Source organism: Balaenoptera borealis (assembly GCF_965194805.1).
Source record: "Balaenoptera borealis genome assembly, chromosome: 4".
NCBI lineage: Eukaryota > Metazoa > Chordata > Mammalia > Artiodactyla > Balaenopteridae > Balaenoptera > Balaenoptera borealis.
This window is the reverse complement of record NC_138861.1, coordinates 83824989-83852792: the sequence shown is the minus strand read 5'-3', so window position 1 is coordinate 83852792 and position 27804 is coordinate 83824989. Positions and strand designations below refer to the sequence as shown.

At 39.3% G+C, this 27804-nt stretch overlaps 2 protein-coding genes across 7 annotated transcripts in view; both read right to left on the bottom strand.

Annotated features, from left to right (window-relative positions):
- ATP8A1 (ATPase phospholipid transporting 8A1) overlaps positions 1-27804 on the bottom strand; it is a 235328-nt gene that overhangs the window by 94484 nt on the left and 113040 nt on the right. For all 6 annotated transcript variants that reach the window (XM_082390480.1, XM_082390482.1, XM_082390481.1 and 3 more), the window contains 4 exons: positions 23118-23202; positions 18277-18416; positions 3859-3997; positions 486-550 (listed from right to left, as the gene is read on the bottom strand). In XM_082390480.1, coding sequence (XP_082246606.1) covers positions 486-550; positions 3859-3997; positions 18277-18416; positions 23118-23202 — 429 coding nt within the window. The remainder of the gene's footprint in view (positions 1-485; positions 551-3858; positions 3998-18276; positions 18417-23117; positions 23203-27804) is intronic.
- Positions 1-27804, bottom strand: part of BEND4 (BEN domain containing 4) — a 371611-nt gene that overhangs the window by 338807 nt on the left and 5000 nt on the right. The window lies entirely within an intron of this gene.

Sequence of the window (27804 nt, the reverse complement as noted above, 5' to 3'; positions counted from 1 at the left end):
TGCAGCAACGAAGACCCAACACAGCCAAAAAAATAAATGATAAAAAACAAAAAACAACTTGACTATTGGTTATTTGGTGTTGTTCAATAGCTTTCACATTTTTTTAAAAGAAGCAAAATATCAACACTGGAAGCTAAAGCAGACATTAAATGCTTAATATACAAAATACCCAGGCAGATACAAATAAGTTGCAGTCACTCAGCAACCTCCTGACACAATGCTTTTGTAAAGCAGCTTTCTTGTCTAACAACATAAAGCAAATCATTTAGCAATTTCTTTTAGATGTCATAGACACAAAGCTAGCATCTATTTACATCAATGGTTCAAAACAGTGTACGTTTGTTCTAGCAGAACAATAGTAGTAAGGTATCTTTTAACCTCAGAAAAATAAAATATTTCCACAGCTAGCTGAATATAAAATAAAATGCTACAAGACAATTTAGTTATTAAAGGTTTTTTTTTAAAAAAAAGATAATCTTACTTACATCAAGAGAGCCTTCATTTATAACAATCATTCCCATGTTCTTCCTCAAAAGTTTGCAGGAGTGTCCTATGTCCAAACAGAGTAAATTGATTAATATAATTAATTTCTCTAGAGAGAAGAGGTGAAGACGTTAAAATGATAATAGTACAAAATTCTAAATTTTATTATTTATCTATTTTATTTGATAAAATTAAAATTTTATCTATTTTAATAGAAGTGATGGCAGTCAGCTGTTTTCTAGGTTTGCAGGAAGTTTAAAAAAGAAATGCTCTTGCTTGCTGTTAAGAGGGTAAGATACAAGGACATTACCTGGAGTGTTAAGGCTGTCTTGGTAAACAAATATGGAAAGAGATTATACTAAGGATTCTCAACGTCCTGAAAACTGATAAATGTTATGGAACATCCTTCACGATGACCAACACGAAGAGCAGAAGATGGGCCAGTGGTTGTTTTGGGAGAAGGGTTCAGGAGGGTTGTCTGGCTCTCTCTTGGACCACTGATCCCATCACAATCTTCCTGCCCTTGGATTGCATCACATCCTCTACTCTCCTGCCCTCTCTTGCTTTGCTATACTTGCCGCAGGGCAAAATTACCTGCTGATTAAACCAACTCGGCCCACTCTGCACCTGTCTGCCTACAGCTGAACGTGGCTGGAGAAAAACAGGCAACCTTGTTGGCGGGCCTCACATTTAACACAATACCATCTACACTCACTCCCTGTGTGATCTCATTCCTTCCCAAGGTTTTAAATACCATCTAAATGTTGACCATTCTAGAACTCATAAATCCCATTCAGACCTCTTTCCTGAATTCTAGACTCTCACATGCCAGTGCCTACTTAATAGCAGACATTTAGGTGTAAAATAGGCATCTCAAACTGAACATATCCAAAAACCAGGCTCTTAACCTTCCCCCAGAAAACCCGTTTCTCCTTTAGTCTTCCTCATTTGATTAATGGCAACTCCATCCTTCAGTTGCTAAGGCTAAAAGATCTTGAAGTTACCCCTGATTCCTTTCTTTCTTCCATACCCTACATCTAATCTATCAATCAATCCTGTTGGCTCTACCTTCAAAATCCATCCAGAACCCAACAATTTCTCACCACCTCTCCTGTTATCACCTGGGTCCAAGCCACCACCATATCTCATCTGGATTAATTCAATAGCCTCTGGTCTTCCTGCTTAAACACTTGCTTTCCTTTGAGTCTACTCTGTCTAGCAGCCAGATGGATATATATATAGTTTTGCTTTGTTTTGTTTTTAACAGGAAAGTCAGATCAAGTGTTTCCTCTGCTCAGTTCAGTACCATCCAATGGTTTCCCATCTCACTCAGTGTAAAAGCCAAGTCTGGACAACAGTTTGGGAGGCCCATCCAACCTGGGCTCTGCTACACTGCTGACCTCTTCTCCTCCCCTCACACTTTGCATTTCTGTTGTTTCTCTAGAACAGAAGACAGCTCTCCCGAATCATCCAAGTGACATCTCTTCCTCTCTTAGGTCATTCCTGAGATGTCGCCTTCTCAATAGTTCTTCTTGACTTCCTGATTTAAAACTGAATCCCTCTGTGCAATGCCCTATTCTCCCTTCCTTGTTTTATTTTTCTTTAGAGCAATTATTGCCATCGAATACACTATGTGTCTTTCTCATTTACTTTATTGTCTGTTTCCTTGACTAGGATTTGAGCTCTGAGGGCAGAGACTCTGATACGTTTTGTTCCCTGTTCTTAACTGATGCCTGGCACCATAGGCACCATCATCATTTGCTGAATGAATCAATCTTACCTTCCCTTTTCTAGGAACAATTATGGCCTAAGATTCTAAAAGTTAAATGTTGCCAGAAACCACCACCATCCTCTCCTTTCCAGAGGAACTTTCATAATGGCTACATATCTGGAACCATCTTGAGGATTGCTTATTTTGCCCACATATTACTCTTTACCACCATGCATTTTTCCTCTATCTGTAGTCATGTTGCTTTATCATATCTGTGTGTTCCAGGTCTCCTGATTCTAAAGAATTCTGTATTCTCATACATCTTCTTTCCATTTTGTCTTTAACACCAGTGATAATTTTTATAATCAAAATTAACAACTTGTTTGGCCTGTAGGTTTAAACTTCTACTGGCTAGGTTTCTTTTAAAAATTAATTTTCCTCTATTAACAACATCAATTTACTATAAATTTATAGTATTTATACTATTTAACATAAATACTATATTTATAAATACAGTATTTATCACAGAATACTGTCATTACTCACACTTCTAAAAGGAGTATTAGTTATATGTTTTTAGATACATGATACTTGATGACTTTCTAAAAATGTGGTTTCATCTTGTGAATACTGCTGAAATGCCTTCTTTAGTTTTGGGAGAGTTTTGCACATAATTCATATCATCAATATCATCCAGAGGTTACTGTCAGGGTTCACAGTGTTCAGGCAACAAACTATTACTGAATTTGAGGAAAAAAGCAATATTTTTCTTGCATATTATTGGTACTATAGGCCTCTAACAGCGAATATTACCTTTCTTCTCTGTTACAGACTGAATTGTGTCCCCACCTCCCCATTCATATGTTGAAGCCCTAACTGCCACTGTGAATGCATTTGGAGATAGGGTCTTTAAGGAGCTACTTACAGTTAACTAAGGTCATAAGGGTGATCCCTAATCCAACAGGACTAGTGTCCTTATAAGAAGAGGAGGAAACACCAGATGCTCTGTGAGAATCCACAGAGGAAAGGCCAGGTGAGGACACAGAGAGAAGGCGGCCATCTGCAAGCCAGGAGGAGAGGTCTCAGGAGAAACTGACTTGCTGACATCTTGATTTGGACTTCCAGCCTCCAGGACTGTGAGAAGATAACCTTCTGTTGCTTAAGTCATCTAACCTGCGGTATTCTGTTATGGCAGCCTGAGCTGCCTAATACAACCTCTTTCTGCAAAATTGGAATTAACTGTAGGATGAATGAAAACTGGCAAGAACCTTACTTGCTATCTCAGAAATAACCTTTGGTCACAGAAACAAGTGTCGGTATACAAGCCTGCCATAATCCCCACCTCCAGATTTTGGCAGACAACTGCAGAATGGTTACCTACATGTGTCAGTTATGGATGGGAGGTGGGGCTAGGCAGGGATACAAAGGTGAGAGAGGGCGTTACATAGTTGCAAGAGCTGAAGTTTGGCTGTATATACAATCGTTGCACATTTAAAGGGGCACTGCGGCCGTAAGTAAATAGACAAGCCCAATGATATTAACAAATATGGAAATCTCAAAATACCAAGTCTTTCAAATCTTGAAATATCTCAAATCTATCTTCTAAAATATATCAAAACATGTTAAAAAGCACCATGACTTAAAGTTTAAACTAGGTGAATTACCAATGTTAATGGCAGTTTCCTGCTTGTCTCCTGTAAGGATCCAGATTTTGATGTCTGCTTTCATTAGAGTTTCTATGGTTTCAGGCACTTGATCTTGTAATTTATCCTCGATGGCTGTGGCTCCAAGTAGCTGAAGATTCTGGAGAAAGAGAGTGGCAACATTTTTAAGATTAAAAAAAAAAACAGTTTAGATTCTTTAAGAATGAAAAATTGAAGTGTATATATGTTTTAAAATCAGAGACTAAATGATAATTCATGAATTTGTTGTAAATTCCAAATACCCCGTTGAGTTTTCTCTGTCAAGGATCCCTAACTTTCATCCAGTACTTTTGGCAGGAGACTTAGGCTTCCTGAAGCTACCTGTCTTACCTTACTCCTCCCTAAGGTAAGGAACTGATTCTAAAAACACACACACAAATGTAGAAGGGGGGAATCAAAAACAGTTAAAAAGGAGCAGGCAGTTATTAAGAAAAAATAAAAACAAAAACTATGGAAGATCACCACAGTGAAGAAGTAATCTAACTGACCTGTTTGAAAAAGAGTAAAGTTACAGGCTGACACTATTAAATTGTAATTTGATGCAGCGTCAGGAAATGTAGACACAAAATATAATGAGAAAGGATGAAGAAAGGAGCAATAAACAAAGTGATAGCATTAGTCTCTGAAAGAAAGAACAGGCTGAGTGTTTTTCACATGGTTCCATGTTTGCATAGTGGAAGGTCAGAGTCCAGTAAAGATCTCTTGCTCCTTAGATGGTATCTTTCATACAAGACTGAACACAACCAAAACACTCTGGGAAAGCTGTTCTCATCTCTGACAAAGAAGAAGAATGGTTTCTTCTCTCATCTTCCTAAATGAAGGGAAAGGTGAGAACAATCTCCTGGCTGTTAGGGAAACCTGGCCTGCCAAATGGAAACAGATAATGGTGTTCTCGGTCCTAAATACATAGGAGTGGGCAATGATGGACTAAGATTTAAATCTTTCTTTCCATCATGTGACCAGGCATTGTCACTAGTCGGGTACCCTTCCCAACGGTGTTCTGCAAGCCACAACCAACTGATTCTCAGTCTTACCCATTTTCCGCATAACCTAACCTCCAGGATGAACTACTTCAGCATTTATCTTTCTTCTCAACTATGTTCTCCCTCCTTGCCTTCATTTTTTTATTTACAGTATCAGACAAGGACAGACTAGATATAAGGGAAATTACTGCAAAGGATAGTGTCTGGGTTGATAATAACAAAGAAAGCATTCCATTTTCTATTTTTTCCTTTAACATTAAGTCCTATTTACTTTTCATCACAATTCAAGTCTAAAAATAGCCCCAAGTCTTGGTAGGCATGGAAAATAAAGTTAAATATATATACAAACACATAAGAGTGAGTGTGTGTAGTTGATGAGTATATTGCTTAGGAATGTTTTTGGCTATAAATAATAGAAAAAAATCTGACTGAAAGTGGCTTAAATAAAGACTCCTATTTCTAACATCTTTAGTACTGAAGTGGGTAGCTGTGGGTATAAGATCGTTGGCTTGACCATATTTCCACGCATTCTCCAGATCTCTCTCAATGTCTCAAGGTGGCTGTCACAGCTATAATTATAACAGCCACACTGAAGACAAGGAAAAGGTGGTAAAACCAACTGTATCCACCTCTTATTTGAAAAGCAAAAGGGTTTCTAAAAGTCCTCAGTGTATTTCCAAATACAGCAACGGGTCCGATGGTGCTACATGGCCATCCTAACTGTTAGTATTTAGCTTTTCCAGCCTCAGTGGAGGGGCAAGGCAGAAGGGCAGTAGGAATAGGTGTTAAATTAGCCGGCCTGCAGTCTCTGCCACAGGGCTTAAATATAGATGGGCGAGCCTATGCATCAGTGTTAGTATATACATGCATGCATGTGTTTACGGGCGTAGGTATGTGTACAGACACACACACATCCACCACGGCCCTGCCTGGTGAAACGTCGCTCATCCTGGAAGTCCAAAAGAAGTTTTCCTTTACTTCTTAAAACCAGTTTTCCCCTCTGCTGTGCTCTGATAGAACTTGGCTCATCTTTACATACTTAATTTATCATATTAAGATTACCTGTTTAAACGTATGACTCTGGTAGCTTTGTTCAAAATTAGGGATCATGCCTCCCAGCTCCTTGTTTCTGCACAAATGAGGAGACAGGAGCCCAGAGGGGGGCAATGATTTGTCACAGTGACATAACTTGATAGATTACGGAAGGGCAGGGCTTGAACCAAGATCCTCGGTATTGCCCATCGCGTTCTTGTCCCTTTGTGTCTACGATGGTGCCCAAGACAGTGGTCAACTCCCAGTCTCTGCCCCATAAATGCTGGCTGAAGTAAATTAAGTAGGCATCAGTCTGTGAGGGGCTAGTGTTGACTTCTTTAAGTTCTTTTCTACTCAAGTAATATCAGGTAGAGGAACAAATGCAGCTCCTGCTCTGGTTGTAGGCTGATGTCCTTATTTGGCATGGGGGAGTGAAGGGCCCTTAACTTGGGCATATTCCTCATAAGAATGCTGGCCTGAGCACTAAGTGCTGACTCAAAGAAGACCCTGTGAGCCCAGACATACCACATCAGATTCCGAGGAGATGCTGAAGAAGAGCTCTGGGGAGTCTTTGGTCCCTGGCTACCTATAAGAAGTGCAATTTTAAGTTGAAAAAGGAAAAGTAGGGACCAGGTTCTGTTCACCTTTATACTGTATCTCCAGAACACTGATAGTCAGCATTTGGTATATTTGCAGAGCGAGTGAATGACAAAACAAACAAAGAAAAAACAAAAACAAAAACAAACCCAATCCAAATGTTCTAAAGTATTGTTGCAATCTAGACTATTTTCTCTTCAATATATTCCAAATAACTTATGCAGCTATTAGATTCACTTGATGCATGACTTCCTAGTATATAATATATAAGACAGGAAGGCAAATTTCCTTCTTTAAAAAGATAGCATTATTTTATTATATTTAATGGGAAGCAGATTTGAAATCTATCAAAACCTGATGAATAATCATCATCAAGAAGTTCAAGAATGAAAAGGAAGACCAGTTCAGCATCAACTATGCCAGCATCAACTATGCCAGCATCATAACTGCTGTATTTCAACATTGAGACAATGATTCCATCAGTTCTTTCAGCTACTTTTAGGAAATCAGTAGCTAAATCATTCTGGCCCACATGCCAGGGAAGATCAGGATATAGTTGTGTTCAAATGTTAGATATTCCACAGAAAGCATGATAAGATTTTAAAAGATCATGAAGATAGTTCAGTAATATAAGTTCTCAAAAATTTTAAACCAAAAAAGTATTTTTTTTTGTAGTATGTTTCACAAAACCCTGGGGTAACTAGATAATGTGAGAGCCAAGATGTGAATACACTAATTAGAAATATATAAACAAGTTTATTTGCCTATTTTCTAGTTCTACTTTAGGGGGATATATGAGCTCAGGAAGTACGTGGGTATACACTACTCTGCACAAACCTAATAAAAATAAAATGACTGCACGGGGGAGATGGCACTGAAAGCATATTTGAAAGAAGGAAAGCAGCTGGTTTTGCACAGGTAAAAAGGAAACATTTTCCAAACCAGGCAAAGATAATATAAAGTACCAAAAAGGTAGGGCCAGCAATGAATATGCTGACAAATGTTACAAGTAGGTTAAACTTGGAGAGTGTTGGTGGCTATGATAACAGGAATTTCTAATGAAACATTTCTGAATATTTAGCAAAATTGCAGTGGGTCTACTTTGATGCCTATGAAAGAAAAACTACATTTGAAAGCCTGTTAATTTTCCCTTTATCCTAAGAGATCCTCAGGTACAGCAATTACTAATTTTAGTGGAAGGCTCTGCAGGCTCCTTTCCTTTGGCCCTGGTGTCATTTATTGTGAGATTAGATCTTGAGTGATAGGCTGTCCAGCCTCTGGAAATGAATATCTTTAGCTACACAATGATCATTAGGAAAAAAGATTTGAACTTTGCGTGCTTTTCCTGATCATAACACAAGAGTGTTTAGGCCATAATCAATTTCATCCCAAACATGTATTACCTTACACAGATGGCCACTAATGGTCACTATGGGAATTACATATTCAGCAAGTGTTGAAACGTGATAAAATTCCCATGGCATTTATGGAATTAAAAAAAAAAAACCTCCAAAGACTAATTTTACTTTCAAAATGTCACCGTGCCAAAAGTTATAAAGGTTTCAGTTGATGCCTCTTTGATATAATATAGATTTAGTTATCACTGAAAAATCATGAAATAATATTTATTTACCTAGAAAAGTCATCAATAATCTTATTTTCTCTTTTAGATGTTCATAATGTAATGCTTTTAAAAAGGGATATAAGTATAAAATTTCTACCCTAGTGAAGATACAAACGTCATGTAGAGCATTTAAAAACTACGGTAAAATGTATTATGACAGATTTGGAAATTGTGTTTTTTCCCCAATACATTTATATTACATGTATTGGGAAATAACGGAACCTTAAAATGACCTATTTCCATATAAGCAAATATTGTGCCAGGGCTTAGATTATCTCGTATTTTTTAAAAGTTTATGATATGTTCCTAAATGAGAAAAAGCATAGTTATCAAACTCATATCAACTTGGGCTTCAGACGATAACATGGACTATCAGGCAGAAGTTTCTTTGAAGACAAATAAAAGGAATAATACTGGTAAATAAAGTTTTATCACTGGAGTAAATATGAATAAATAGTAGTAACATTTGGGAACCTTTCTTACAACATAAAATAAGATTGTGACTAGGCAGATGAAGAAACATTTCCTTAGCACAGAAATACCAGATACTGCTACGTGCTTTACACTGATTCATTCAGTTAATAGCTTCGGGGAGGTTGAATAAATTATGTAAGGTCAAACTGGGGTACAGCTGAGCTAGGATGGTAGAAACAAGACACCAAGAATCAATACACACCCCAAGGCAGCGAATGGGAAGTAAAACTGAGATTAAATGAAAGTTAGAATTTTATGTAAATCATCAGGTTTTTAAACATTTGTCTCTGTTGTTCAGTTTTCGGTAATACTCTGTTTCCGTGAATGGGTTTCAGCCTCAGTCCTGAGGCGTTCCTGCCAGAGGTACCTGTTTCCTGTTTCCACCTGCAGGCCCCAGACTCACATTTTGGGACTGGTTCCCTTCCACACACACACGTGTGCCTGCATTCATTCCCTCACACACACACCGAGCAGGTAGTTCTGGGCAAGATGGTGGGACACAACCATAGTCCCTTCCTTCCTCGAATTTGTACTTCAGAATCCATTCTTTGGATCCTCCCTTCCTTGTTTTCTGACTGTACCCCCTTGACTTGCGTTGGTATCTGTTTCTCCTAGACCCTGCTGCCTGTCTGTCATCAAGCCCCAAGTAATTAGCCACAGGAGCAGAAATGGAGAGCAGCGGTCTTCAGATTTACCTGAGGGGCTTATTACACACAGATCAGTGGGCCCTACCCCCAGAATTTCTCACTGAGTAGGTCTGAGATGAGGCCTGGAAATGTGCATTGGTGACAATGCTGCTGGTTTGAGGACCTAATTGCTTGTCTCCAGCAAGGTTGACAAACTTTTTCTGTAAAGAGACAGATGGTAAATATTTTAGGGTTTGAGGGTCGTACATTCTGTGCTGCAACGACTCAGTGCTGTCACTGTAGTGTGAAAATGGCCAAAGACAACTTGTAAACAAATGGCTGGAGCTGTGTTCCAATAAAACTTTATTTACAAAAATAGGCAGTGGGTGAATGTGGTTCTTGTGCTGGAGTTTGCAGACCCTTGATGCATAATACTGGTGAGCAGCGCATCTCTGCACCGGCCTCCATCCTGACTGATTGCTCTTGATACTTTCTGGGTCAGCTCTGACCCTTCTTTCTTAGCCTGGCCTTAGGTCCTCTGGTCCCAGTTCTCTCTCCTCTCCTTGCAATCCCAAACTATAGACAGAGCCTCTCAACTGTAATATACGATTACCATCAGAGAAAAACAGTACTCTCCCTAAATAATCACATTACTATATGCTATATACTATCTTAGAAGTAAACACAAAATTTTCCGTGAGTACAAAAGATAAAAACAGGAAATAAGTATTTTCTTAGTTTGGGTGGGTCAAAAAAACCATCCAACACGAGTTAACACTTGACCTAAAATCCTAAACGAAGAATTAAGAATTAGCCAAGCACTTGGGAGAGGTGGGGAGGGATGTGAGAAGAAATCCCAAACAGAAGAAATCACATGTTGCAAAGACAGAGGTATGCAAATGCACATTGTGTTTGAGAAGCTGCCGTATAGTCAATATGGAATCGGTGAAGCGAGGTGTGTGGTGATTTAAGTAATGCTAATTTAATAGGGTTGTTCTGAGGATGAAATTGGATCAGTCATCTCAAACTCTGAGTAGTAAGTTAGGAAAACGATAAGCCTGGAAAAACCGGCAGGGAATGGAAATCAAAGGGGCTATTTTTTATGTTTGGGATTCCAAAGGCAAAGGACATCTGGGGAAGAATTGTAGAAGGGGAGGGACAGGATCAGATTTACCCTCAGAGAGTTCACCGGTGGCCAACTGGGGATGGATGGGGAAGAATGGAGGCTGCCAGACCAGTTGGGAGACTGTGGCAGTCATCATGCTCTTTAGCTTTAAGGTATGGTAGCTCTGGAATACAGAGGCCCTGGTGGCCATGGGATTCTCAGAACCATTCTACAACGCTGGCTCTCAAAGCTCACCGGCTTCTCTCTGGTCTGCATTCCACTGGGCATCATTCACTCTTGTGCTTCTCTTCTCAACATCTCTTTGCACACAACAAAGGGGTTTTATTTATTAACAGAAGAGACTCTCATACCTCTGTCCTTTCAGTTGAAGCTGAGCTAGAGTACACTAAGACTAACGGCGTTAAATCATTGGCATGGCTCATTAGCCTGCTTCTGGAGAAATCAGGCAACCAAGGCCAAGAAGGAGGTTTTAACTTGGTGCTTTTTGAACCACAGAAATCATATTTGAATTCTCACGGAGCCAAGGGCTTGCCAAATAAGGTCAGAATTCACACACCCAGCTGAAAAGAATCAGGATTTGAGAGGCGATTGGGTGTAGCCTGCAAAAACAACACATCCATCTTATCTGAGTGAGAAGAGAGCAAAACCCAGTGTGGCAAGTCTACCTCGAAGCGTTCATAATAAGGGATCGATCAGCCAGAAAGGAGAAGCGTGAGATTAGAGATCTAAGGGAACATTAAGTACTTTCACTAAGAAGACTCTAAAGATGAGTTGAGGGAAAATCATGAAAAACATATTCCCACCTTCATTTTTAAGGAGGATAGAGTACATTACATTACACAGAGTGCACACAGCCTGCCTCATTTCCTACGCAGACGGGTCCTGAATACCATGCCTCCCAACCCCAGGGGCTGATCTCATGATGACTCAACTACACACGTGGTTACATTTTACTTTTCAAGTCACCAACATTTTACATACATTCTTGCTTTCTTTTAAACCATGCTGGCAGAATAACATACGGATTAGGAACATGAGATTTGGAATTAAGACAGAACTGGGATTTGAATCCCTGCTCTGCCAACTACTGGATATGCGTCCTTCAGCAAATAACTTAAGAATTTCTACATCAGCAAGATAAGGCTAATAATATGGCTGTACTAGAGTTGTTTTGAGGATGAAAATAGATTGTTTACCTTAACCTTTTTTTTTTTTTTGAGTACAGGTAGGAAAAGATGTTGAGTACTTACCTAAGACCTAGGTATGTCTATATCTTTTGTATAACCGATTTGCTTTGTTAATGTTAATAAATTATATACATTGCAAAATGCAACAATAAATTGTAAAAAAAAGATGAGTAAAACATAAATAGAAACAGAAGTTATAACATTTTCTTGCTTACCCCAGTGGTTCATTTTGTGTACCCCACGTTAGAGGCCCCTGGAACTAAATAATCAAGTTAAGGAGCAGAGGACTTGAAGCTTAGTAAAGGCTCAAAAACTGGCAGGTCTTCTTAGTAGATAAGCTGACAGACTGCAAATGTTCTTAAGCAAACAGTAAAACAGGAAACTACTGGAATTTGAAACCACAAAATCACCAGTACATCATGTAAATTTTCATCTAGTATGTTTCAGTTTTTAGTACAAATGAAAGTGATATGGGCAGCTACTAAGAATAGAAACGGGTAGTTTTATCTGAAAAAGTATTCAGTTCGAATACAGAAATTACTGTGAATTTGGCAGTCATAAATGTTCAGGAAAAGTTCTGCTTTTCATTAAGTTTTCTATTTCTCTAGGAATCCTCTACACCACTCCCCACCATATGTTGGGAAGGGTGCTGGACTGCTGTTAGTTACCCCGAGTGTAATGGTTGATCTGTATTATGCCACATCAAGGCAGTCTTTTAAAAAATCCCAGAAATGTCAACCACATTTTGGGGAGGAACCAAGGAAATAATGTAAAAAAAAAGATCACTAACTACCTCACTGTCCTGTCTCAGGTGCCTATCGCGGAGCCCAGGGTGCTAAGCCCTGTCTGCAATGACATTTTCCAGTGTTCAAGTTTACTGCCTATCTCCCTGCACTGACATGAAGACAGGGATTTTTCCATCCTTCCCCCCTCCTGTGCCCCCAGAGCCCACAACAGAGCCTGACAAGTGCTGAGGCATTTGTTGTTGAATCTCTGCGACCAAGTGCGTCCCACATTCATATGTTAAATAACTAGGAAGACAGGTTTTTAAAAAAATGACTGAGTCTAAATTTCTAACGAATGCATTCTTTAAAATCCTTAGCTACCTTTTCTAACACATCCCTAAAGTAATCCTTAGTGACAACGCATTTGAAACCAACATCCTCAACGTGCAGAAAGCATGAACTATGTGGGTAACAGAAGGCAGGCTTTCATTAAGCAAGCACTTACTAAGTAAATTTAGCCTTTGAATTAATTATTTAATTGACTCATTCATTTATTCATAAAATACTTATTCAGTGATTAATACAGGCCAGACAGGCAGTCTTGGAGACACAGAGATGAATTCGATAAAAATGATCCCTGCTCTCATGAAGCTTCAAGATAGTGGAAGATATATATTAACTGTGAATTATAAAATTTGTGCATATAAGACACAACACAGCTATCTGGTTCAAAGGGGCACTAAATGCTGCCAAAATTGTAGCTTTTTGATTACTCTTAAGCTCAAAAATGATCCTCTCTGACCCATAATTAATCTAAAAAACGTTAACAGATAAAAGTATGGGGTGAGTTTTGATTTTTCAAAAAGCATATTTTGTAATTTATGCCTCATAATAAGAGAAGAAGAACAATTTTATCACCAGGGAAATACTAGACAAGTATTATATCTCACTGTTTTCTGTAATGCTCAAGATAAATAACTTGCTTTCCTAAACATCAGAAGCGATTAGAAGGTAATTTATGCAATTGCATTTCCCTATTGAAGCAAATAAATATAAAAAATTTTCAAAAACTCTATTTACCACGAAGGAATACCTTCATATTTCAACCCATGGTTTAATTATAAAATATTCCCCAATAAGTAAGATCAAAGCCCTCTGTACCACTAATTTTCAAAGGAATCCAGCAGCATACTATGAGTATGAGGCAAATAAATTTGTGTCTTAGAAATAAATATAAAGTAGCAGATCAAAGAGGAAGGTGAGAAATTACAGAGAAACCACTGCTAGTGAAGTATAAGACTTGATAATTATTCTGTTATTTATTTGCAATTTTTTCCCGACCAAATAACAAATAAATTCTTAATTTAAAAAATAATATTTAAAAACATAGACGAACACTATAAGTAGTTTCATAATCTAAATTACAAGTCCAAATACATTGTCTTTCAAAAGAAATAGGCTAAAAGAAGGTAAAACAGGTCAAGTGTGTTGTCTGAAAGAATGAGACAACTGTAAATGCTTTCAAGTGGTGATGAACAGAGACGAAAAGGTGTTTTCTGTCCACAAAACCGAAGTGATGCTACAATTCTCTTCAAACTGGGTCAAGACACCTCAAGTATCTGATGTGATTCTCACAATCCCTTTGGCATTTTAACTATGTGAGCCTTCTTGTTCCTGAATGTTTTGGGTTTCCTAGTAATAACTGTCACTTTCCTGACCTTTATTTAGTAAAAGAAAAAAAAGATGTTTCAGGAACATCCTGAAACAACTCATAGCATTAGAGAAATGATTTCTTTTTAATCCTGAAAAGTCTACCATCTGAATGCAAGTGTTGGAGCCCAAACTGTACAACTGTGTAGCAGAGATGTTGATGATATTTTATAGACTGATGTAAAAGTCCTAAATCCTCTAAAAATGACTGTCACTAGGGAAAACCCTATCCAGAGAACTTTTTCAAACCTTTCACATCCTCTCTCCTTTACTGTGCCCTGGAGGTGAAGGGGGGCATTCTGGTGCTCAGATGAGCTGGGTAGAAAAGTAACAAAGCATTGCACCAAGGGACACATGGCATTATCTTCTTGGATGTTCTTGGCTTATTTGGATACATTTTTTTGGAATTATGCTAGGAGTTATAGCCCCCAAGGGAATAAGGCTTTTAACTAAATTTTGAAAACTGAATTACTTGTTTGAACAAACACTGGAGGGATAAGACAGACAGCAGGGCTTAAAAGTACAACCTTAATCATATTATAACATTTCCACTTATTTTGTAACATATTAAAAATACATTCTTGACTTCAGGAAAAGCTCTACAAATCTTCCACATTTTAAATGCCTTTAATGTAATGCTACCGTTAATGTGTCAATGGCATTTTGCATCATTAATTCAAATATAGCCAGAAACATCTTGTGTATGACCACAAGGAGGTTCTGATCTTTTGTTGAAAAGTGAGGGAAAATATCTATAGAAATTTTGAGAAGCACATTTCCTAAAAATTTCACACACAGACGGAATATTATCTGGTTTCCAAACTGTGCTCCGTGGAGCCCCAGAGTCCTGAAAAGCCACTCGTGGACCATGATGAGGGCAAGGTAGGGTCTGAAGGGAGGGCCAGTTAGGGGCTTCTCCCCACCTCTCCACTTGTTAACCAGAGCAGCTCTGCTTTTGTACATTACATATACACTGAAAATATATAAATATATTCAGGCAATATTTAGTTTGGAAAATGGGTTCTGCTCTTAGAAAAAAAGAGAGATTTGAAAACCACTCTCACAGTTTAAAAGTCATTATCTTACAAGTCCAATATTATGGTCTATATAAAAAATAGATCCCAACCATATGAAAAACAGATTACAATAAATGAGTCTCATTTAAAGTAGCCAAGGAAGAAGCCAAAATGGATGCGCCTAGGACTATGGCAGCTAAATTTAAGTTAGAGTGACACACCGGCAGAACCTGTGCTGACACACTGAAACCTGCCTCACGACGATGTGTGATAACAGTCCCCCACAACTCCCCCTGAATACCAATCCCAGCTGATTTTAACAAAGAATGGAAGCTCAGACCAAGGGAGACCTGCTATCACCCCACAGTCCCCAAATGATCAGGGGGGAAAATCATTTTTCAGAAAAGCAGCTTTTAGTTGCAGGGACCCCTCTGTGTCATTGTGCCTATTCTTTTTCTTCTGAAAAGACCTCTGCTCTCCTTTAACTGGTAAAATAATCTTTTGAGGCTCATTTCAAAAGTTACCACCTCTCTGAAAGCTTGCTATGGTCCAAGTTTGTGGGTCACTCCTCTGGATTTCCTGGTGGAACTGGTTCAGACCCTGACACTCAGAGGGCCACACTGAGTGTTCCTTATTTGGTTGTGCATCCCTGATACCTAGCATCTATTAACCGCTTAATGAAAGTTACTTAAGTTAATTACTGAAAGAAACGATGGTTTCAGGGGATATAGAAAATCAGTCCTTATATGGAACAAGCTGGCTGACCACAGGAACCAATCTCTTCACCTTTCTGATTTTTCAATAAAAGAGAGCATGGTTTATCATGAAGTAAAGAGGAATTAGCTATACATTCTCTTTTTCATTTATTTTAGGTAAGAGACAGTCATAAGGGAGGCTTCTGTATCTGTAAACTAAAAATATATAAATACATGTAATAGAGTTCCCCAGGCAACTTAAATTTCAATGTGACTCGCGATCGCCATCTGCTGGAAGAAAGGTTGAACATCTGTTTTAGTTAAAAGAGCGAAGTCAAAATTTAATGACAGATATTAAACACACACACACACACACACACACACACACAACTGTTAAACCTATAAAATCGAATCTATAAATTCTAGGACATTCACAGTAAAAATGTTAGGCACATTAAACATTGAACTCCAGAATCTGCTACAGTGCACTTCAAGTAGAAACAAAATTTAATGATTAGAATCCACTTTAAATATTTTTATTGTCAGTTATTATTTATTAATTCTACCATTGCCACAGGGGAAAAGGCTACCTTATATTCAGGCTGTGTAGGAAAGGAGACAGGAGAAAAAGAATCATTTACAAACAGTTTTTTTTTTTTTTTAACTTCTCAAAAGAGTAAGAAAAGCCGAAGATTAAGAATCAATACCATTAGTACTTTAAGACAATATGGGACTTTGGTTGGAGATATTGAAAGAGATTATGGTCATGGTCTCATAAATAAAAAAATATTTTATTTCACTAATATTTCAAAGACATAATCATATATAAGGATATTAGAAAAGAAAGGGAGAGAGAAATTCAATAAGTTGATTAATAACAAGTCTCCTGCTGTGTGTGCACATCTAAAATTGGTGGCGGTGGTGGGATTTATTGAGTTGGAGGGTTCCATACATGCTATCAGAAGTCTTCTGAGAAATAAGGAAGATACAAAATAGGTTCAAATATAAGGGAGGGATGAGACACAAACTAGCTTCTAAAGTGATCTCAATCCAGACAGGGGAACAGTATCTAGAGTCACAAGTGGCAACTGCATACCAGAGAAAACCACCTCCAGCTGTAACATGCCACTGCCGGTATTACACAGAGTGGGGGGCATGCGGGGAGAGGAAGGAGGGAAGGGTCCAGGGAGACATCCATGGTGTTGGCTACCATCCAAGACAGGAAGTACATTGAGAGAGACGAAGAAGAAAAAACATGTCAGTCGTCACTCATCTGAAGGCAAGATCAACTTGCAGCAAGCTTGAGTCTATGCCTTATAAACATGAGTATAGTTGAAGGAATTATGTAATTAGCAAGTTATTTAATGGAAAGTTAAAGGTTTGAATGAAGATACTCGAGTGGCTAAGAGTATGAACTCTGGAGCCAGAGTGAGAATTCTGGTTCACCCTCTACGAGCCGAGTAATCTCTGTCAAATTACTTAACCTCTCTGGTACCCTGATTTCTTCATCTGTACAGTTGGGGTAATTAACACTACCTACCTCAAAGGGATGTTATGAAGATTAAATAATTTAATACAGGGGTCCTCAACCCCCTGGCCATGGACCGCTATGGGTCCGTGGCCTGTTAGGAACCTGGCCCACAGCAAGAGGTGAGCGGCAGGAGAGCCAGCGAAGCTTCATCTGTATTTACAGCCGTTCCCCATCAATCGCATTACTGCCTGAGCTCCGCCTCCTGTCAGCATTATGGTGAGTTGTATAATTATTTCATTATATATTACAATGTAATAATAATAGAAATAAAGTGTACAATAAAGGTAATGTGCTTGAATCATGCTGAAACCATCCCCCCTCCCTGGTCTGTGGAAAAATTGTCTTTCATGAAACTGGTCCCTGGTGCCAAAAAGGTTGGGGACCTCTGGGTTAATAGATTTAAGATTCACGTACTAAAAACAGCACGTGGCACACAGTAAGTACAACATAAAAATGTTTGCTATTTTTAATTTAGGAAGCAAGATTTCTTGCTATTTATGCAGCATCAATCATAGTGTATCCATCATTTTTTTTGGCTGAATAGCCTTGGTTTCTTTGTCGGTAAAATGAGGATATTTATAATTGTGGCAGAAATGATGGATGTATCTAAGTGAACAATGACAGGCCAGGTATAAGCACTGGGTTGTTCACTTATACATTCTATATGATTGGCTATGGAGTCACACAAGCTGTATATTTATTATATTACTTTGTATTACACATTATACACCTTCATTAACTATATACACGCATGTGTGTGCAGCTTGTGTGCATGTCTGTGTGTGGGCAGGAGGCATACACACCTTTGGCAAGGGTATTGCTAGATGAGACTAAATTTGATCCAAAATTGTGAAAAGAGCCCAGATCTATATAAAGCAATTCCGGAGACTTTTCAGCAAAAACTTTAAGAGCTGTCAGTACTTAGACCGGAGGAGACCCAACAATTTAGCGGTGTGTCAAGATATTTTGATTTTAATTTTATTGGCCCCTTGAATTAAGACAAGTTTTCTGGAAACCAAACTTTCCTTATGGGCAAAACAGTCTTCCACGTACCTTTTCAATTAACTCGTAGCTCTCTTCCAGTTTCAGCAGCCTGTTCTGCACGGATGTGGATGCCCGCTGATAGACCGCTCGCCACTCCTGAAAGTCGTTCTCTGAAATCTCAGCCACGGCAAAACACAAAGTTCTTAACCCTGAAAAAAGGGAGCATACACCCCCCACCACAACATCAAATAAGATTCTGTTCAGAAGTCTGACACTTCCATTTTTTTTTTTTCCCCCAGAGCACAGTGATATTTATCTGGTGCTCAGGATATTTACAGTTAGGTAGAATGATGCTGCAGCCACTCTGAAAGCAGTTTGGTAATTTCTAGAAATGTTAAACATAAATATATGACCCAGCAATTTCACTCCCAGCCATCTACCTAAGAGAAATGAAATCATATATCCACACAAAGACTTGTAGGTAAATGTTCATTAGCAGCACCATTCACACCAGACCCCAAAAGGAAACAGTTCAAATGTCCATCAACTGGTGAACAGATAAAAACTGGTGTATCCATACAACAGAATACTCTTGAACAATGAAAAAGAATGGAGTAGTGATGCATACTGCAGCATAGATGACCTCCAAAACCATTACGTTAAGTGGAAGAAGCCAGACACAGAAGATGCCATATTGTAGAATTTCATTAAAAGAAAAGTCCAGAAAAGGTAAATTTATAGTGACAAATAGTAGGTTAATTTTCCTGGGGGGTTGGAGTGTGGGTAAGGGGTGCCTGCAAACAGCATGAAGTTTCATTTTGGGGTGAAAGAAGTGGTTTAAATTTGGATTGACACTTCCATTTTTATTTAACGAAGTCTCATTTCGAAAACACTGATTCAGTTCAAACAACATGTTGAAATCTGATTCAAGTTCGATGGAACCTTAGTGTCCAATTCCCCAGCTCTTTTAATCCACCTCCATGCCTCGAGTAACTTTTCTAAAATCTGAACGAATCTTATCAGGTTATCCCTTTGCTTGAAGTCTTTTAATCGTTCCCCAGGATGAAGTCCAAACCTCGGAGTCTGGCTCAGTCACCACATATCAATTGCCTTCCACCTCATTCTCTGCCATTCACTTCCCATGGTAGGGTCTTTGCACAATCTGGTCATTTTTTTCTCCATTCCACCCTCTCCCAATCTCCCTCCGCTGCCTGCCTCGCATCTACTTTAAGACTCAGTTCTTAAAACCATCTCTTTGAAGCATCTTCCTCTCACCCAGACCCCAAAGGCAGAAATCCCCAACACTCCTGTGGTACGAATGACAATGTTTCATATTGTTTTTCTTGTGATCTCCTACATTAGCTTGAAGCTCCTGAAGGGCAGGGTCCCGGAGTTCTTCATACCTGTAACTCCAGTGCTGAACACAGTGGCTTCACAGACGCTTATGAAGTAAGGAAGAGAGGGACCCCAGTGGGGTCTACTGGGAGAGCCACCTTCCTCTAACTGCGATATATGGTTGTATATGCTCTTTTACCACTGTGAATCTGTAGTATAAAGAGTCTAAAAAACTGAGGGACAGGGACCAAAAAAAGAATACCCAACAGAAACACCCTGGGAAAACAATCACAGCTGATGTTTGAAGTGACCTGCTTCTAGGGCTCAATGCCTGTCAATTTTATAATTCACTTGGAGGCTACCCTCAGCCAGAAAAAAGTTGATGAGCTGGAACAAGGAAGAGGCAGAAGCATTTGCCAGCCATGATAAATGCAGTTAACTAGGTTCCCAAGAAGACAATGTCCTCGCTTAAGGTCATTTAGCTCTCAGAACAATTAGGTGCTAGCGATCTCAAGTCAAATAAAATATGGCTGGGACCATGTCAGAAAAAGAAGCAAAGAAGAGGGGCTTCCCTGGTGGCGCAGTGGTTAAGAATCCGCCTGCCATCAAAAAGAGTCATGTATCACAATGTTCACTGCAGCTCTATTTACAATAGCCAGGACATGGAAGCAACCTAAGTGTCCATCGACAGATGAATGGATAAAGAAGATGTGGCACGTATATACAATGGAATATTACTCAGCCATAAAAAGAAACGAAATTGAGTTATTTGTAGTGAGGTGGATGGACCTAGAGTCTGTCATACAGAGTGAAGTAAGTCAGAAAGAGAAAAACAAATACTGTATGCTAACGCATATATATAGAATCTAAAAAAAAAAATGGTTCTGAAGAACCTAGGGGCAGGACAGGAATAAAGATGCAGACAAAGAGAATGGACTTGAGAACACGGGGAGGGGGAAGGGTAAGCTGGGACGAAGTGAGAGAGTGGCATGGACATATATACCAAATGTAAAATAGGTAGCTAGTGGGAAGCAGCTGCATAGCACAGGGAGATCGGCTTGGTGCTTTGTGACCACCTAGAGGGGCGGGATAGGGAGGGTGGGAGGGAGATGCAAGAGGGAGGCGATATGGGGATATATGTATATGTATAGCTGATTCACTTTGTTATAAAACAGAAACTAACACACCATTGTAAAGCAATTATACTCCAATAAAGATGTTAGGGAAAAAAAAATCCGCCTGCCAATGCAGGGGACACGGGTTCGAGCCCTGGTCTGGGAGGATCCCACATGCCACGGAGCCGCTGGACCCGTGAGTCAAAACTACTGAGCCTGTGCTCTAGAGCCTGTGTGCCACAACTACTGAAGCCCGCGTGCCTAGAGCCTGTGCTCCGCAACAAGAGAAGCCACCACAATGAGAAGGCTGCAGACCGCAGTGAAGAGTGGCCCCCGCTCGCCGCAACTAGAGAGGGCCGTGCATAGCAGCGAAGACCCAACACAGCCAAAAAAAAAAAAAAAAAAAAAAGAAGAAGCAAAGAAGATAGGACATAAAGTGGCCAGAGGACTCCATCTTCCAAGAAAGGAGTAGCGTTGTTCCCTGCCGGATCACTTAGAGTAGAACTGAAATCTTTGGGCCATATTAGGACATGTTTTTCTCTTCTGGAAACCTGGCTGGGAACTTACCCTGGGGTAGCCATGGTGCACAAATGCTTCTCACCTGGGGCCAGAGAGAAAGGGGTGGAGGTGGAGGTCAAGCCAATTGGAATGTGTCCAGGAGCTGGAATATCTTTAACATCACAACCAGAGAGGAGAAAGATGCTCCCCTAACCCTCCTCAAAAAAGGAACCTGTGCTGTGTGCTGGGTAGGTTGTACCTGCCAAGCCCCTCTGAAGTTGCGCCTCATGGAATCTGAACTCTACAGACGTGTGGGTCTTCATGCTCTTCCATTTTTGGAGGAGAAATGGGAGAAGGTTCTTCATGTTCCTGCTTTTCAAAGCCTAGTGCTTTTAAAAACATTCCTATCTTTCTGCAGCTTGGATTAAGAGGAAAAGGATTGGATCAGAGGTCAGGCTTGGTGCCACTGGCAACAGTTCCAGCAGAAGCAGACAAGAGTGAAAACTTGGATGGGAGATTCAGATACGGCGCTGGCCCCTTTTGTTAAGTTTAGAGATAAGATTCTATAAATTCCTGTAGGAACTGACCCTAATGCGTAACAACTCTCACTTCCTTTCAACTCATCTAGATCATCTCCCTAGACTACATTTCAGTAGAACAGAGACAGAACTAAGCATGTTTGCCACGGATTCTCAGGTCTCACACAGAGCCTGGCAGGTGGTAGGGGCTTAATAAAAAGTTCTGAGTTGACACTAAGTTGAATAACTATTTTAATAGTTACAGAGCTTTATTTATTTCTTCTCCTCTTTCTTAAGATTAGAATACCCAGTTCTTGGACTCTTGTTTCTTTCCTTCTGCATTGCTTGAGCTATAAAGCATTTAAACTGTAAACAGAGAGAGGTCTGGCCATCGGCTGGGGGGTATCACATGACCAGTGACCCACACTCTCCAGCTGCCCAGGGCTGCCATGTGGGGAGTGTCTCCTTGCTTCCTTCTCTGCCCAGGTCCAAGGCTGTGGGTGGCGTAGGCCAGACCAGGAAGCAGCCTGGCACCTCCTGAGTGGCGACCCAGTAGCCCACTTCCATCTTTTCCTCAGAACCTGCCCCTCTTTCTTGGCAGCGAGGCAGGGCCCAACTTCCTCTACAGTAACTTAGTTTCTGCGCACTTTCCACTGATCTCAGAGGTGCCCGTGAGGTGCAGAGTAGGAAGGGACAGAGCTGCTGAGGGAGCAGGGCTGAGAAGTCCCTCACACCCTCCAGCATGGCCTTTGAGCCAGGCCTTAGGGACCATGCCTGTCACTTGTGGGTGCCCTCTGTTACCATTTGCGTGTTTGAAGAAAGTCTGGGGGCTTCCCTGGTGGCGCAGTGGTTGAGAGTCTGCCTGCTAATGCAGGGGACATGGGTTCGAGCCCTGGTCTGGGAAGATCCCACTTGCCGCGGAGCAACTGGGCCCGTGAGCCACAACTACTGAGCCTGCGCGTCTGGAGCCTGTGCTCCGCTACAAGAGAGGCCGCGGTAGTGAGAGGCCCGCGCACCACGATGAAGAGTGGCCCCCGCTTGCCGCAACTGGAGAAAGCCCTCGCACAGAAACGAAGACCCAACACAGCCATAAATAAATAAATAAATAAATAAATAAAAAATTAAAAAAAAAAGAAGAAAGTCTGAAATCCTGGGAAAAAAAAACCCAACTGTAAGCAGTATCTATCCTAAAAAGCAAACAGATTTATAGGCCCTACATCCCCTAAAACGTGGGGACAAAGTCTCTCAAAATTTTAATAAATACAGGAGAGCGAAATAAAAATAATGGGTGGGAACAGCATAGAGTATAATCTAAATTATCAACATTTATTTTCATCTTACTTTAGGAATCTCTAAGTAAAATAATAAGAATGATCCTGTAAGATATTAGTAGCATATGATTTCATTTTATTTTAATCATGCTTTATTGCCATACTACACTCACCTTCTGTAGCAAACTGCTCTAAATGTTTTAGGGTAATTTCTTTGTATTTTGAAGTCTCTGCCAGTCGGTCATAAATTACAGTGTCCTGGAAAACAAACAGAAGGTATAACACACTTAAACTAAGAATTCTGAGTTTAATAAAGTTGATGTTGGCAACATTATTAGCATCAAATGAGTATTAAAAAAATCACTTTTACCATTAGTGTTGAAGCACAAAATATTTTTCCCTAATAACACTGTTTCCCTTATGACACTAAGAAATAAGGTTCTAGTCCCATATTTTCATCTTTCTCCTTTCTGAATAAATCCATAGTTACTGCAATGTTCAAAACCTCATATTCTATCAATACTTCGCCTACCTGTGATGTGCTGCAATATCTCCCCCAACCCCTGAAGATTTTGCAGAACAATGCAGTGTTCATAGGTGCTATAAGGAAGAATGGTCCAGGACTCAAAGAGTTTGGGAAATGCTGGGCGAAACAAAGCTAAAGAGCTTGCCCTCCTGCAATACTTCTCAGAGCCTTTAAAACGCTAATGCGCATGGTGGTTCCAAGGGGGCGGTATGGTATATGCCCCAAACTTACTACTGAACCTTTTAGAGGTTAGGGCATCTTCATGGGATTGGTGCTCACAAAAGAACAAACTCTGAGAAACACAGGTCTAAATTCATGGAGTGGGCTGGTGGGTAGAGCAGGGAGGATCTTGGACAAACCTAGCATTGCCTTACAGATGAATATTTCTGATTGTGTCACTTTAGCTTTACGACTCAATTTATTTAGTCTGTAAAATTAAATTACCGGATTATCTTTAAAGTCCCTTTCAGCTTTAACTTCAAGCATCAGTACGTTTCTCTAATTTTTGCCCCTTTATAAATTGCCTATTGTTCCTTTAGTTGTTCTTCAGCTTGGGTTTAATGTTTTAGGAATTTTAGTATTTGGCCTTCATGGTTTTATTAGACCAGGAAAAAATAAATCATTTACCTGCAATTACTTTCTCAGTGGCATTACTCATTTTGGGGTCTCCAGTCTCAGGGCTGAGATTTGGAAGCAGACTAATAGAGTATGATTTAGAACCCTTGAGAGAAACAGAACTTAGTGACCTCAGAACAGATGGAATATTCCAGGCTCCAATTATGAATTTCTCTCCATTTTTCAGTGGTGGAATGGGAAGAGGGGCAAAGCAAAAGGAAATGATAATTTCCCCTCATGGCTCCTTTCTGAGAACGAAAGGTATAACTTACAAACTATTTTTCTGAGAGGCTAATGAAATTTTCCATGAAATTAAAATAGGCCATTTTAAAATTAAGAAAATCTTAAAAAAAATTAAAGTCATGAAAACAAAAGTGATAAGTAATAAAGCTAGGGAGATTAAATTCTGCAATGTTGTTAAGCATTCTAGTGGAAGAAACTGATGATCAGACTAGGAGAATTTTCTACCCTCTTTATAGTATCAGGGAAAGCAGGGGACAGAATGTGGCCTTCTGCATGAACTGCATAGTGTGTTTTAAATGACAATCACAACTGGCCATGCTTATGTGTGAAAAATAAATACATACAGATACCTTTTCACCCAAAGTAACTTTCATTTATTCAGAGGGCCACATCAAGTATTTGATACACTGTTAGGAACCAAAAAAGGTTTCTTCACAAGAACTAAAGCATGTGCATCTCCTGGGATCAGACCTTGAACCTACTGAGTCTACCTTTACATAAAATCCTAAATGGATTTACGTATCTGGTGTCTTAGCGCTTGGCAAGGTGAAAGTGGAAAATCATGGTGGGGTGATGCTGTTGGAGTGGCATGCACTGTCAGATTACAGTCACGTATGTGAAGAGCCTAGGCTTCATGGCTAAGAATTTATCTTCGGTAAATTTTCATACAAAGCATTGTTTTCCTGTTTATCTTTTAGTCTGAAGTTCCAATGCTGCTCTGTCCCTCACCTACAGTGCCTTGCACATGGCAAGTATTCAAAAAATATGTGTGAAATGAATAAAGCACTGATGTAATTCTCAGTTATCCCCAAATTTCACTTATATGGAATACCACATTATACAGTAAAGCCAAATAAAGAAGAGCTACACAATGAAATTCAAGAATCAATAATAATAAAGTATCACGTAGGAAAAAAAAAAGGTCTTATATAATTACTTAGCTAAGCACTGTAATTTATACTGATGTCATGCAGATAATCTTGCTATAAATTAGCCAGTTACTAATCATCACGGAATCTGCCCTTGTTGTCCAGTTAAACACCAAGTTGAGGTTGATCTGCTGCATGAAGCTGGGGTTGGAATATTTGCTAAAGACATTATACACATCTATATTTAAATATAGACAAACATTTACTGTGTTCATGTGTGCCATTCAGAATTATCTGCACTTTGCCTCTGCCGTGGTGGTGAACGGCTAGAAATAACTAATTTCAGATGTGGTCTTTTTTGCATATGGCACAGAATTTCATTTAGGGGGCACTTAACTTGAAAAATTTCAGTCACTTTAAGGTCCCTAAAGCATTAAGTGTATTACTCAAGTTTCTAATTTCTCTCTTGAATATAAATATTGGAGTAGGATTATTTTCTTGAATAAATTAAAGTTTTATTTGTGTAAATGTAACTTTCCCTAAGTTGGCTACTACTGCAGACATAACTTGTGTATTGTGTACCTTTCCTTCTTTTTCACTTAAGAATTAACAAAGCAAGACAACCCAATTACTGAAAATCTGGAAAAAAGCAAGAAAAATAAGTCATCCACACACACACACGCACACACACACACACACACACACACACACATTTCTTTGTGTGATATTTTAAATGAACTCTTCAATACTATCTTCCAATTCACTAACTCCACCCTCACCCCTCCAACTCTATCTAGAGCTTATTTCATTTGTTGATGTTTTTTCTTAAATTTATTTATGATTTCTAATTTATCTTATATGTAACCTATTCTCCCCTCCCCCCAAAATTTCTTTTTGATTAAAAATAACTGTAGTTTCTTTATCATGTTGAGCTCTAAATATCCTCTGACAGAACAGTTTACACAAATGATTTCATCTGGGGTGAGTTCATGCTCCAGTTGTTTACATGTTCGTTCTCTCTTCGACATGAGATTTCCTCATGTGTCTCCAAGTTTTGCTCTTGCTCTTTCCTTCTTCACGTGCATTTCAATCTAGTGGTTTTCTGTACTATCCAGTAGGGGCTTGCACGAGCTTTCCTCAGCTCTTCTCCTGGTTAGGAAGTTTACCACTATCTTAGGTTTTAAAGAGGGGAGGCTGGCTCCTATCTGCATTTTATAGAAAGCACTATTTGTGCCCATTGTCCCACAGAAACCAAACTCCAGACATTGCTCCCTGATTCCAAACCCAGGGCCTGGAACTCCTACCCGTCTCAGCTCAAGACTTCAGTTCAGTGTACCACCTTGACTTTCTATTCCTATTTTGGTCTACCTCTGTTTTCTCTTTATACTATATCCATCACTGCCATGATTTTGGAATAAAGGAGATACATCAAACTATGAACAGACAATACCATGTTGACTAGAAAATATTCTTGAAGACTTCTTAATTGCCTTTCATTACTAAGGTATTCTGTTGCACTTGTCACTGTTGATTATTCACTCTGCTGAGGAATCAACGGATTCGTCAGGCTTTCCTCCAAATTTCAATGTCCTTCCTGGATCCTCTACTTTTCACATTTAGCCCTCCTCTCTTTTCATGCATTATTTTCTCCATATGAGATCTCATCAATCCCCTGCTTTTAGTTTCCAGCTACACTTTTAACTCCTATATCAGCACCCCATATATCTTCCCCTGTGAAATGCAGGTGCCTTTGCCCTTATGGCCCAGATGTAGCTCACAACCCTTTATCTTAGTAAGTGGTATCACTTAGTCTATTTAGTTAGCTAAACAGAAATCTGATAATAATCCTAGATCATCTTTTCCCTCGTCACCCACATGTAATCAATTACTAAGTCCTAAATCTCTGTCCTCTTAATCCTCTCTGCAATTGTCTGTTGTAAGGTTTTGATCCTTATCAACTTTTTCTTGGACTGTAGTCAACAGCTTCAACTGCTAACTCTCTATACACCTCTTTTCTGCTTTAAATCACCTTCTAAATGGCATCAGAATGATCCAGAAAGAAAGAACAAGTTCTCGAGCATGAAAAACCCATGACTTAACCCATGCTCACCTTTCTAACCTCACATTCTGCTATTCCCTGCCAAACTGCATGTAGTTCTCAAATGCACCTTGCTGTTTTACATGTTTATGCCTTTTTAGTATTCAACCACATATCATAGCTAATTTGGGAGTGGCAATAAGCAAGTTAATGTATGCAAACTATCTCCATGATTATTCAAAAAAGAAGTCCAATGTTTTTATTTTTTATTCACTGCTTTAATGCCCCAAACAAAGTTTCTAGCTGGATTACTCAAAACTAAGAAAAGAGGATGTGGACTGTAGTTAAACTGGACACATACAAACCGTTTAAAGTGGGAGGTCTTAAGGGCTCTCTTTATTACTTTATCACTTAATGTTACCACTGGGAGGTGGAAGATCTTTACAATATATTTTAATATTGTATCCTAATCTTCTCTTTATATATATTTCCCTGAGTAGTCTTAAGCTCCTGACAAGTTTTGAGTCTTATCTTCCTAACCCCCAAATCCAGTTGGAAGTCTAGTAGAT